The sequence below is a fragment of the Syngnathoides biaculeatus genome, chromosome 1 (genome assembly GCF_019802595.1).
Source record: "Syngnathoides biaculeatus isolate LvHL_M chromosome 1, ASM1980259v1, whole genome shotgun sequence".
Classification (NCBI taxonomy): Eukaryota; Metazoa; Chordata; class Actinopteri; order Syngnathiformes; family Syngnathidae; genus Syngnathoides; species Syngnathoides biaculeatus.
Genome location: NC_084640.1, coordinates 1045965 through 1059700, shown reverse-complemented (window position 1 = coordinate 1059700; position 13736 = coordinate 1045965). Strand labels below are relative to the sequence as shown.

The following is a 13736-nucleotide window of genomic DNA, read 5'->3' as shown; positions in this document are numbered from 1 at the left end:
ATTTGTTTCAGAATAGAATTTTATTTTGGGCAAATAAAGCAGAAAATGTATTGTGCTTTTATCTATCAGATCAAATAAGTATTGTTTCCTCCACCCGCATATTATTACAAAAAATTGGTCAACGCTGTGACAAAACGGATAAAGGAAAATTGCTTTGCAATGAGAATAGTGCTTTTAAAATGATTATACACTAAGTTACTAGTGGATAAAAACAAAGTGTTATCACACCAGCAGAGTGATGATCACGCCATCATCCCGTCCTTGCCAAAGCATTTCCCCTTCAAAGTGGACTTTCCCATGTTTTCGGGCTCTCATCAGAATCCCCACCACCTTATCAGAGATACGAACGTATCTGTCAAACAGTTCTCCAAATGTAACTCTTGTCTTTCCGTCTTGATCCGGACCAGCCATTGTCCTGATTACGTAACACAGATCGGATATCTCTCCGTGGATGTGTTTCTCGGCTCGTTTGGCTCTCTCTGCTGTTTTCGTACCCTCCTTGGGGCGTCCGTATCCATCTTGACCTTTTTGGAGGCGGAAGGACATGGAGTATTCTTAGTCAAAGTATTCACTGAATGGGTTCAACTTCTGGTTATCGGTGTGTTCCGAGGCCCAGTTTTGCCAGCGGGTCTTGAGAATGCCAACCGAACAGCATTTCTTGGAGAGAACTTTGATCCTATTGGCTTCCACTGCTTCCTTTCCAGACCTGAAAAGGATGATGGTTACATTTTTTAGGCAATGCCGCAGGAAACTAACCTTAACCACAGATCCTTTTTTATTCTGAGCTTCAACAACTTCATGAATTTTAGTCTGGAACTTTTGTTCACGTACCGGTACTGTAACGAAAATAAGACTGATGTTGACAAAGGTCTCTTACTCACGTTAGGTTTTGTGGCCTTTTGATTTTGACTGATGGCTCTCCATCACAGCTTTTTGTCAAACTACTTAGAGATGCTTCATCATCAATGTTTAGTGTCTCCCTTTTCAATCGTGAATGTTGACACGGCTCCCTTGGATCAGAACCAAGCATCTGTAAATCTTCCAAACTGCCTTCATTTGCAGTCTTCTGCTCATTCTCCATCTGCTTCCCAGTTTGGGTCAAGGTTGAGGGCATGTTGGGCCACTTTCTCGGGGGAATAGGAGTGGATTTTGTCTCTAGCAATCTGTCAGCGTCCTCACCCAATTCTCTTTTCTCAATCCTCTTTGTCAATAACTTAATTCCAACACGTCTATCATGCGGTCCGCCAGTAACAGTCTTCATCTCTTGCTGCACCTTGATTGAGGAGGCAATGATTGGTACCTTTGAGTTGTTTGTATCTTCAAGCTGGGATCTATCCCGAGGCCCATTTGGTAGGTCAGATACCCTTTTAGGAGCAACCATGTCATGCAGAGCATCTTCTGTCTTCTGGCTGGAGTTGGATTTCTGAGGGACCCAAGTCTTTTGCGGTTCTTCTGATAAGTCATCCTGACTTGAAGGACACCATCCACTAGGCTCTGTAGCCTGCCTCCTTTCATTGTCTGATATCCACTTCTGCCAGCTTTTTGCCAGGCCACAAACGGTCCTGACGGCTCGAAGCTTCTTGATGTTTTTGTTGCCGGACGCTTTCCATAGAGCGGCTTGGCCCAATTGCTGCTTCGACATCATTAGTTGCTAAAACCCAAATGACGGCACAAATAATCCTCTTAAATCAGGTGTCAGGCTATAAAAACGTTGTCTTCCTTCATAAACTCTGTGCTGCCTACTCTTCCAATTGCAGCTGCAGCTCTGAAAGCAGACACGCTATCCAAGGGTTCCGTTCAAGGCACCTTTGCCCAACACTGCTCACCCGTACACGGAGTCATGTTTCATCACAGCTTGTAGTGCCTCTAACGCCAAGTAAACATTGTAATGGGTCACTGGATGCAAAGTGAATGCAGAGCAGACTTCTGACTATCAGACACACATAACTTTATATATCCTGCATTAATTAGCTGTAATTCAATACAATTGTATTGGATTGCTCTGTGGACTCTGATTCTTTTGTACTTGTAAGATTTTAACGAGAGTAAGGAGGACGTAATTGGCAAGTCTATTTTGATCATGAGATTTGAGGAGGAGAGATGAAAGCTTTTGGAATCACATTGGAAACCGTATAGGTGAAGTTAAGAGACAGCAATGATAGAAAAGCCACATACCATGAGGCAATTCTTGCCTAGAAAAGATAAAAAAGTGATATGCGGACCGAAGCGAGCAGGAAAGAAACAATTTAATGCACGGGTAACATACGTGTTTCTAGGGTTAGGTTGATGGGTTGTAAGAAAATAATGCTTAACACTTTGAGTGTAGGTGTTAATTTTCACAACATTATACTGTAGATGGATTTCTAATCCACGTTCGCACAGGAGACTGGATCTTATAAATAGACTTTGGCACACACGAAAGCGCACAGTTGCAGCTGTTGGCAGTCCGTCATGCAGCATAGGAGTGACTCGTAAGCAATTAAACAGGCAATAGTCATATTGAGGTATATTTCGTCTATTGCATGATGCTCATTTGTGATTTAATAAATATGACAAAGTAGAAGGGTGGTGCAACTGCTTAGAGCATTGTTCTCACAGTCCTGGGGACCAGGGTTCAAATCCCAGCCCTGCATGTTCTCCCTGTGCCTTGCGTAGGTTTTCTCCCAGGCACTCTGTTTCCTCCCACATCTCAAAAATAAGCATTGTGAGTGCGACCCTTGTCTGTCTCTGTGTGCCCTGCGATTGGTCGCCAACTGGTTCAGGGTGTACCCCGCCTCCTGCCTGATGATAGCTGGGTTAGGGTCTATAGCATTCCCGTGACTCTTGTGAGGAAAAGCAGCTCAGAAAATGAATGGATGGAAAATTTAAGCACTTATTAAAACCACACACAAAAAGTTTTCTTTTCAGCACCATTGTCTAACTGTTTTTCTTTTGTGGTACTTTCAAATAGTCTAGGGTCATATTTTACATTCCATCAAGCTCACCTAAGATGTTCATGTAACTTTTTTTGCGATGAGATCCCGTGCGTGCAAATCCCAGACTTCCTTGTTCCTCCAAATCACAAATGAAACTGCTGAAAGATAATAAATATAATAGATCTAAAGCTGATAAAGCAAGTTCAATTGCCTTTCCTTAAGCCTAGAAGTGGCAATTGATCAATCACACGCCCCCCCAACCATCCTTCATTTTTGACACATCAGCACCAATGCAAACTGCGACTTAAATAATACAAATACGGTTATATTACTCTGTTTACACTGTTTTATTATTGATTATGGCTTGATAATTGAATTTGAATGAAACTTACATAAAAAATAATTACATATTCACTGCTACTGTAAGAAAAAGGGTTACTTTCCTTTTACTATTTTTCCAGGCACAAGCCAGTGGTCTAACGTCATGGCTTTTGTTTGATTGTTTTAAACAGCTATTTTGGAATGTATTTGAACAATTGATGACAATATCTTTCATTCATGAAGCATTTATCTGTACTTCCCTCAAACATTTTTGGGAAATATGATAGAAGAAATATTCAGAACTAAGTGAACATCACACGCACATACGAATCACCAGACGGAAACGTGTTGTAACCAATGCACAGGTATTTGAAACAATGACGTCACCACATGATATTTAAAGCATTTTTCCTGTACACTGTGCCAAAAAAAAAGAGTTTTTATCGTTTCTTTTTGCATACAAGCCACTCAGGTGATTTTTATATGGCAATATAACTTATATTCCGTAGAAACAGACCCATTATTTCATCCTATTTAACTACACGGTATTTTCAGAGCAGGCATATTATGAGGATAGAATTTCACCAGCAGAGGTCACCGTATACTCAATTTGGAAAAAATGGCGGTTTGGTAAGAGTTTCAGGATCGAATAGAACAGTCCATAACACACAAACACACACAAAAGTTAAAGACAATCGGGTTTAATGCATCTTAACTTTTACACGTGAACTTATTTTGACCCTTAAACCTTCCTATGTACACATCCAACAGGTCAAATTATTAGTACTTTTTTTGTTTTGTTTTGTTTTTTACCCATGAACATTCTTTCAGGCAGCTGGCCACTGAGCTTCGAGTGTCACATACAGTACTGCCATCAGCATGTTGCAACAACGATACAGAGAAAGAGACTGGCAGAGTTACACAAAGCTAGAGAAGTGCACATTTGTGGAAATATGTTGGAAAAAACCTTTCTGTTCAGCTCCTTGTTAGATCACATCAAGTTGTGCAGAAAAGTCGTGTAACATTAGACAGTCATTCATGAAAGGTCACATCATGTTAACATTACTGTGCATTGTAGGTATACCCTGAAATTTGTTCTCAAAATAATTAATTCTGGTTGTGTGTCCAGGCGATTGGACATACTGTATGTTATCAGGGTGATTTTGGTCGAATGGACCGGATGGTCTTCGGAGGCTCAAATCTGGACACAATACACCTGTCTTCCTTCCCGTGCTTCAACATCTGCACTCTCGCTGCTGCGTTGTTTAGTTTATGGCGCTTGTTTCCACATTGTTTTGTTTGGCGACCCGTTTTGCTCCAAAATGTATTAATTGTCTTGGAACGCATTTGAGAACATCCCTTGCGAGCACATCTCTCAGACCTTGTTAATCATAAATTATTCTCCATTTTCTGCAGTCCTGTAATTGCTTCTCAGCTACAACACACCAGCTATTGCAATGTATGCTGGGACTTGTAGTACTAGTTGTTGTGTGCCTTTCTAGGGTACACTAACTGGCGAGTTCCAACAAAAAAATTACAGACAAAATACAAGTGCATGACTCTCTGTCAGTGCTTTAAATATAGAAGATGAGCGTATGTTCTGACTACTTCCCAGGGAGCATGGCGTCCCAGCATTTCGCATGTTTGCCTCACGGTTCTGACGTTTTGGGGTTAGAATGTCAATTACAGCCTCGCTGTGTAGAGTTTGCATAATTGCCTCCTTGTCGGGGTAATCCAGTTAACCCCCACATTCTAAAAACATGCATGTTATGGGGATTATCTACATGTGTTCCATGACACTTTCGTCCACAGTATTTTTAAGACAGAGAAGAAGAAAAAAATGCTGGGGTGCTTTAGCATCACTAAAACTGGGTTTTAATTCTACACAAAAAATACGGTTTTCATCCAACGCAGCGTGGCTTCATGTTGGCTGGAAAGTTCTGAAAAGCTGACCTTAGCAAGTCCAAAATACAGGTCAGAGAGGACTAACCATGACGGTCTTGGTCACCAGTTAAGAGTCCAACAAGAGGACAGAGAGCATTACTGAAACCACATGGACTCATTTGACATTGAGGGAAAGTTAAAAGTTCCTGGCTGAGATTTATATGACAGCCCACATGACAGTGTTTTACATTATGAAGCGGGTGGAAGCCGAAGAGGAAGGAATATGATAAAACAAAAGCATTTTAGAGTGGCAAGTGTTTACAGTTAAGGACGCTTCAAATATTGCTGTTTAATGTTCAAGATCTTTCCCCGTGTCACTGATAACTGCTTGACGGTTGCAAGGCCGACTGAGAGGCCACAGCTTTAGTGGCAATGCTGAAACCCGTCAGCACTGATGGACTCATGTTAATGTCAGAAAAAAAATGACAAAGAGTTTCTTCGGTTGTTTTTACACTGGAATAATATTTGTTTTGTGCGCAGGCGATGTCACATTCACTAATGAACATTAATGACAAAATGCAGTCGAGGCCAAAGGGATTTGGGAATTCCATTTGCTCTTGTTAGAATGCATTCACTTTATGTCATATATCAAATTATTCAACAGATGTTGGCTGGGTTGCCCGGGTGACTCATGTAATCTGTTCCAAGTATATCTAACATTTAAACTGCTGACCATGGCCCAAGTCAACAGCTTTCCCCTCGCGAGGATGCGATATTTATAGGCAGACAAAGGTCTTTGTGGGTTCAACATTTAATGCCGATTGATTTGCTGACAATCTATCCAGTGTTTAGTTTGAAAACAATAACAAATCAATCTTCACAAGGAAAGTACAGATAACTGTAACACTTTAAGAACATTGTTTTACAAGGAATTTTACGGCATTCTATGCTTCCAAGAAGAGAATTTAACTCCTTTTGCGTGAGCTTCGCTGCTAGCTCACCTCAAAGTTCCATTGGGACAATCTAAAGAGAACCAAAAGAACAGAGGTATGAATTAGATTATACATCACAAGATTAAAGTTCTAGAGTTTATCCCAGCTATCATCGGGCAGAAGAAGGGGTGCACCCTAAATTGGTTGCTGCCAATCTCAGGGCACATAGAAACAAAATGCATTTGCACTCACAATCACACCTAAGGGCAATATTGAGTCTCCAATGAATCCAAGGTTTTGGGATGTGGGAGTAAACCGGAGTGCGCAGAGAAAAACCCACACAGACACGGTGAGAACATGCAAAGTCTATAGAGGCGAGGCCGGGGTTTGAACCCTACTCCTCGGAACTATGAGGCTAACGCTGTAACAAGTCACACTAACATGCCACCACTCGTGATTATACTAATCTATAATATATAACATAAGGCATATGATATAATATATTATATTATATCAAAACCAAAACAACTTCTCTGCCAAAATCAAGCCTTCCAGTCTTACACAGTGGTGTTAAACATACGGCTCACAGGCCAACATTTGTCCGCTAGGGAGGTAACAGACCTTGCCCTCAGGATGTATTGTAAAGTGAAAACATACCAGGCTTGGAACTTAGAGTTAAATCTGGTCAATATGTTCATCCCTTGCTATGTCACGGCATACCAACTGAGGGTTCAGTGCATCACAGATTTTCTAAATTCATAATTCTTCTAATAATTTGTCATATTGTGGGATTTTGGATCATTTTTTTTAAACACAAGATGCAGTAAATGACATTGTGCAAGAGCGGTGCGGTATTGAGTCAACACTGGCAGCTGCCCTCTTTACTGGGGTGTGATCACTTAATCGAAGAATCATTCAAAGAGTCTTGCAGGAAAAGTTCTGTGTATCTTGTCCATTTCTCATCTACATTTGATTGCCGCTTGTAGTGTTATTACACCAGTGTACAGTGCTTGTGAAACAAAGTTTATTCATTATTTCAAGCCACCAAAACATACTGCGTCTTTTAAGACTTTAAGACTTTAAGACTCAATACATACATAAAGATGACCGCCACTTTCTGGATTTCACCTATTGTGTTTGTGTTCCGGAAACCAACCCCTGCAACAAGCGAGAGATAACGGAACTGTCCCGTTCATTGACATATAGCTCAAGTCGATATTACATTTTTGGAGTCCAATTTCCTGTGATCTGCTTCATCTAAGAGGTACTAACACTTCCAGAAATGCAACGGGGGCTGTAAATGCCCCGAGTGTACACATGGAGGGGAAAGTTTAGAAGTAGTTATTGGTATGTTGTCTCTTGACACCAACTAAGGTCAAATGTTTGTTTGCCAGCTTGTATGGAGGCTCTTGACACTCCCCTGCCTCAGCCACTATTGAACACATTCCGGTGAGGGTGTCGGGTCAGTACAGGTGCTGATGGGCACATAGTACTTTGCAGGCTGCAGTAGCTTGTTTCACCTCTGATTAGGGCCTGAAATCTCAACTAAGAAGAGGCACTACAGGTCCTGACAGCATTTTTTTGCACTCTGTCATTGGTGCCATCACATACTCGAAACAATTGAAACTCCACTATATGTGTAACAAGGAAGCTATCTTTGCACCACCTGGTTTGACCAGAAAAAAAATAAAGTTAATTATCATCTACAGTATGCTATATAGACTCGTCCACCTACGTCACCGAAATCACGTGACTGGCCATATTCCTGGTCAGACAAAGCATTGTTCAATGCCAAGTATGTTGAGATGAAACCAAAATACAGGTCTCATAGCATGACGGACAGGGTTTTGTCCGATACTGTTTAACATTTAGAAGGTTATAATAAACAAAGGTACAGTGAAGAAAATAACTATTTAAACACCCCGCTATATTGCAAGTTCTCCCACTTGGAAATCATGTAGGGGTTTGAAATTTACATCGTACGTGCATGTCCAATGTGAGAGAGATAATCTAAAAAGAAAAATCCAATAACAATGTATGATTTTTTAATGATTTATTTGTGTGATACAGCTGCAAATAAGTAGGTTTGCACACACTGGTGGAGGGATTTTAGGCCACTCCTCCACACAGATTTTCCCTAAGTCAGACAGGTTTCTGGGATCTTGCTGAGAAACACGGAGTTTTAGCTCGCTCCAAAGATTTTCTATTGGGTTTAGGTCTGGAGACTGGCTAGGCCACGCCAGAACCTTGAGATATTTCTTACAGAGCCACTCCTTGGTCTACCTGGCTGTGTGCTACGGGTCACTGTCATGTTGAAAGACCCAGCCACGACCCATTTTCAATGCTCTGACTGAGGGAAAGAGCTTGTTCCCCAAAATCTCCCAATGAACGGCCGCGCTCATCCTCTCCTTAATACAGTGCAGTCGTCCTGTCCCGTGTGCAGAAAAACACCCCAAAGTATGATGCTACAATCCCCATGCTTCACAGTAGGGATGCTGTTCTTGGAATGGAACTCATCATTCGTCTTCCTCCAAACACGGTGAATGGAATTATGACCAAAAAGTTCCATTTTGATGTCATCTGACCACAAAACTTAAGTTAATACATGGAGTGGAGGTGGACTTTTAAAGGCCAACTAACAGGTCTTTGAGGGTCAGAATTCTAGCTGATAAACAGGTGTTCAAATACTTATTTGCAGCTGTATCACCTAAATAAATCGTTAAAAAAAGCATACATTGTTATTTCTGGATTTTTCTTTTAGATAATCTCTCTCACAGTGGACATGCACCTACAATGAAAATTTCAGACCCCTCCATGATTTCTAAGTGGGAGAACTTGCAATATACCAGGGTGTTCAAATACTTATTTTCTTCACTGTACATGGAAAAAGGAGAAACACTTGGCATAGGGGACCCATATTAAATGCCGAAGTCGATGTTTTCGCCCACAAGAAATTGGACTATTACAACGGTTCCGCTTGTCTTGGACAACTGGATCTACAAATGTATCTGGTAAGTCGTCGAGATTTACACGGAAGAGTTTGAAAGTGTAGAAAAGTCTGGACACATACAAATACTTCATTGCTGGATCTGTTCTAAATCAATCCCATGTCGGGATGTAGCCACACAGATTTTTTTTAATACAAATACCAATATTTAAATAAATGACCCTTGGTTTTACACAAACTAGCATTCATTAACTATGAATGGAAAAAAATGTGTCTCTTTACAGGGAAGCATACTGCTGCCACACGCTTACCTCTGTAAACAGACAGACGGTTGATTTTTTTTTTTTTAAACATGCATTGTTCTCAAATGAGTCAATTTGGCGTAATAAATACTTCTTGATAATTTGAGATTGAAAAGAATAATTCCTACCTGAAATGATCGCTACATAGGCGTGTGTATTACGTTGGGCACCATCCATCATGTGCACGATCAATATACACTTCTCATTTTTTCAATACAAATACCAATATTTAAATAAATGACCCCTAATTTTACACAGACTCGCATTCATTAACTGTGATTGGGAAAAAAGAGTTAGGACAGGGAGTCGTCTCCGTAGACGGAAGTGTATTGCGGCCACATGCACACACACACACACACACACCTCCATAAAACTCACTGTGACCAATTTTTTTTTCATTTATTTATGTATTTTAAATACGCATTGTTCTCAAATGAGTCAATTTTGCAATATAAATATTTCTTGATATTTTGAGATTGTGAATAATAATTCCTACCTGAAATGAAGTGATCGGTACACAAGTGTGTGTATTTGGTTGGGCGCCATCCATCACGTTTAATTGCCGAAATCCAACGATCTTTTCTGGTCTTGTTCCATAGAATGATCTATTTGAAGAACTGTCTCGTCTATTGTGACAACCAACAGCACAAGAAGTCTTGGGCATTGTGAATATTCTGCTCCGGTTCAATGTCTCCCACAATGTCGAGCAGCTCTATTTGACTGTCAATATGGCGCCGTGAAAACGGTGATGTCACGTGCACGAGCTCTATAGGTGGATGGTGGCTCCAGCACTCCTGCAACCCCCGTGACGATAAGCGACTCAGAAAATCAATGGATGGATATATATATATATATATATATATAATATATATATATATTATATATATATATATATATATATATATTTCTCCTGCTAAATGTGAAAATGATTATCGTTTGCGTCTGATATGCATCCTTCACTATATGATTATTGTGTTCCTTCCTTTCTCACCTAAATTTCAGTAACTCTTGGGCTTTGTCAGGTGATTTTCTTTATCACATAACCGTTGCCTTGATGCCCATACCTTGTAGACAGCCCTTAAATTTCGCATGCAAAAACCAAACCAAAAAAAACCCCACTAACATCAATGAAATTATGCATTTTGAAGGAGTAATGAGAGCCCACGCAATGAAACTTTAAACACTAATGCATCATCACAATAAATGTATAAAAAAATCCAGTCCAAGAGAGGATTATAATCGTAGTGCATCACATTTTATTTGGTAGCAACACAACACTGACCACATGATACAAAAGACGTTTAAATAAATCAGCAAAACTACAGTTTAATGAGGTAAAAGCAGAGTTATCAGTGAGACACTTTTCTAGTGTTATCCTTATTTTATTAATCCGACAGAATAAAAGAGCTTTCCTCGGGAAAGCTGATTCATACACCAAAACATTCAATGATCCAAATGCTATTCAAACGAGTCCATGGTACAAGTTCAAGATACACCAACAATGTATTCCTCTCCTTTCCTTCATGAGCCCTCCACGAATCCTCCAACACATTCTGTTGTCGTAAGGTAAATCTTATGAAATACTCGTTCATGTGAATAATTTGCTGGAACAATGACTTTACATGCCTCATATCCAACCTCAGCAGCAGAAATGGAAAACAGAAAGTCTGAATTTAGATCAAGTGTCATGCTCGTGTCTCCAAAAATACGCTTTTTCTTTTTTTTCAATTATAATTTACATTATGATGATACAGGACAGATTTATTGACCATCACAGGCCTGTTGGATTTGCGAACGAGGCAACTAGCTTAATATAAGCCTTTATAACTTTATAATGGTGAATGACGGTTTTTGTCTCAGTTCGGCAGTGGAATAGTAGTGCAGGTCTCATTGTACACGTCACTCCATATCAAATTAAACAGATTAAACAGAACATTTCTCTTTGGTTAGATATTTCTGTCATCCATCCAGAAGTATTTTATTGTATAATTATATTACCTAATGCAAATATAGCTATGGTCTTCTGAAATAGTCAGACAGTGGGTGGTCTTGATTTCGTTTCTTGTGGGCAAATTTTACATTCACTTTTTTACTCCCCCCAGCCCCCTTCTTTTTATTTATTTATTTTTTTTTACCATAGACATAATACGCCATAGAGTCCATCTATGGACAGGACTCATTTTTCAAGTGGCTCCACTCCACAATTTAATTCCATAACCTATCAAGTCCCAAAACAATCGGCAATGTGTCACCATTAAAAATCATAATTAATAAATTTAAATGGAGTGCGTTTCTCATTCATAATGCACATATACTGCCGATTCAGAATACACCGTACTGTAATAAAAACATTCATGTGATGGTGGATATTTGTATACAGTTGTCGTACGAGATGAATACTTAAAAACATCCTAAATATAACACTTAAGGCACTCTTCTGTGAGCAACAATGTAATACAAAAAAAGACAAATATGTCAGTTGTTTCCCTCAGAGCATAAAAGATCAGTTCTGTCCCGCAGTTCGTGAGTCCTCGCTGCTCTGTTAACCTTTGCTCCATCCTATTCAGTTTTCTTGATGTGTGGTTTTAAAAATGCGCACGCATTCCCAGTGTGGGATAAAGAACATTTGACCTATGTTGTCCTTAAATAATTACAAGTGCGTTGATCGGATCAGGAGCATAAATCATGCCTTCCTCTGTTTTCTTCCCCGTGGTTATTTCTCAGTTCATTGCGGAGGAAAAGGTTATGAAGCATAGCCAGTGAAATGAGATGGGGATAAAACTGGAAGCATCCCACTCATGTGCTAAATAGCCATTTGGAGGTTTAAGGGCTAGGAGAATTCTAGGGGGCGGATCATCATGGCCGTGGCTCGTAGTGAGTAGCTGGGGCCCTTGAAGTAGTGCCACTTGATACCGTTTACCTTCCCCACATGTTGTCCTTGCACGAAGTACATGCCATTAAGGTTGGATGGGCCGCAAGCGTCAAACCACCAACCTAAAATAAGAACAGAAACACATTGATTGAACCAGTATTTTATTTTTGCGTCCACGTTTTGATGTACAGTATGAACCTTGATAAATTAGTGTTCTTCGAAGAATGTTCATAATACATTTTAATCCTTGAGAATGCATCATAAAAATGTAGAAGATGACCACAATCTGTCCCACGAGACTTCTTCTGGATTATATCATGAATTCCAATATGTTGGTTGATGAGTTCTGGGCACACCTATCTGGACGGACTGGGATTTTGGAGCCAAAGGGTCACAAATCCAGACAAATTAACTGTTCAAGAGATGCTAGTCTGCTTTCAGCCTACTGTCGCTCTTGGGCAAGGCACCATCTTCACCATCCTAGCTCAAGAGCTGCAGCATTGATGGTTTTCCCCCTTTCACCCTGACATTTCTCCTTTCGTGCCTGCATAATGCATTTGTGATCCGATCCTCTCTGTGGTGTGCAACACCAAAATAAACAGCAGAGTGTGAATTTGAATTTCCCCTTCAGCGATCGTAATTAGAGAAAGAAAGACATCCCAGCTGACTACGGGCGACAGGTGAGGTAACACTTTTGATGCTTTGGCAGCCAATTGCAGGCCTATCTAGAAAACGATTCACACTCACATTCACAATTCAATTACCTAACATGCACATTATAAACACAAGCCTCACGAACTGCCAAACAGTTATGGTTAAAAGCGTTCTCACAGAAACATTAATAGTGTTGTTGTTGGTGTTTTGGGGCTCAAAACCAGACTTATTTGGATATTATTTGTATACATTTTTTAAACACAAATAAAGAGCACAGGTCTCCATTATATAGCCATGCCGATGCTCGCCTCTATTTTACTTCAATCTGTTCAATGTGTTACTCCCACTGGGGCCATTAGCATGCCAGTACCTGTCACTGAACTCGTTCGGTACCTCATTCTATATAAAGCACAAGTATGTGATGCGTGCACCGGCTACACTGGAGATCACAGGTCATGGGTGGCACTGGAAAATTTTATTCCACTCAAGGTGACAGGGTTCATAATTCCTTTCTGCGATGAAGAGAAATGGCGGATGTGCGGATTTGATTGGAATAATTATATTGGAAGAGGAGTTCGAACGGCTTGAAAGTGTATTTTATATCGGCAACGTAATGTTCACGTCTTCTATCTGTTGCTTGTGAGCTCTCAATTGCTGATATGGTCCGATATGGAACATATGCAAGGCATGGCATGTGTCACGCACCCCCACCCCTTCGTGTCAGACCTGAACAACACTTTTGCCTGTGACATTTCACAAAGCTTGTCTGCTATCACTGGGAATGAGCTGCCCGTGTTGCTAGCGCTCATTGCAGTGATGACATGCGCACACACATGCACACACACTACCCATACACAACAGCACTTAAAGTGAAGGATAATTAGCTGACTAAACTCTGTATTACAATTT

At 40.3% G+C, this 13736-nt stretch overlaps 2 protein-coding genes across 4 annotated transcripts in view; both read right to left on the bottom strand.

Annotated features, from left to right (window-relative positions):
• Positions 1-222: 222 nt before the first annotated feature.
• abrab (actin binding Rho activating protein b) lies at positions 223-1642 on the bottom strand. Its single transcript, XM_061826155.1, is given in 2 exon segments — positions 223-706; positions 882-1642. Coding segments are annotated over 2 exon segments (1245 nt in total).
• Positions 1643-10548: 8906 nt separating this feature from the next.
• Positions 10549-13736, bottom strand: part of angpt1 (angiopoietin 1) — a 63100-nt gene continuing 59912 nt past the window's right edge. For all 3 annotated transcript variants that reach the window (XM_061815867.1, XM_061815901.1, XM_061815809.1), the window contains one exon: positions 10549-12295. In XM_061815867.1, coding sequence (XP_061671851.1) covers positions 12132-12295 — 164 coding nt within the window. In that variant the 3' untranslated portion in view covers positions 10549-12131. The remainder of the gene's footprint in view (positions 12296-13736) is intronic.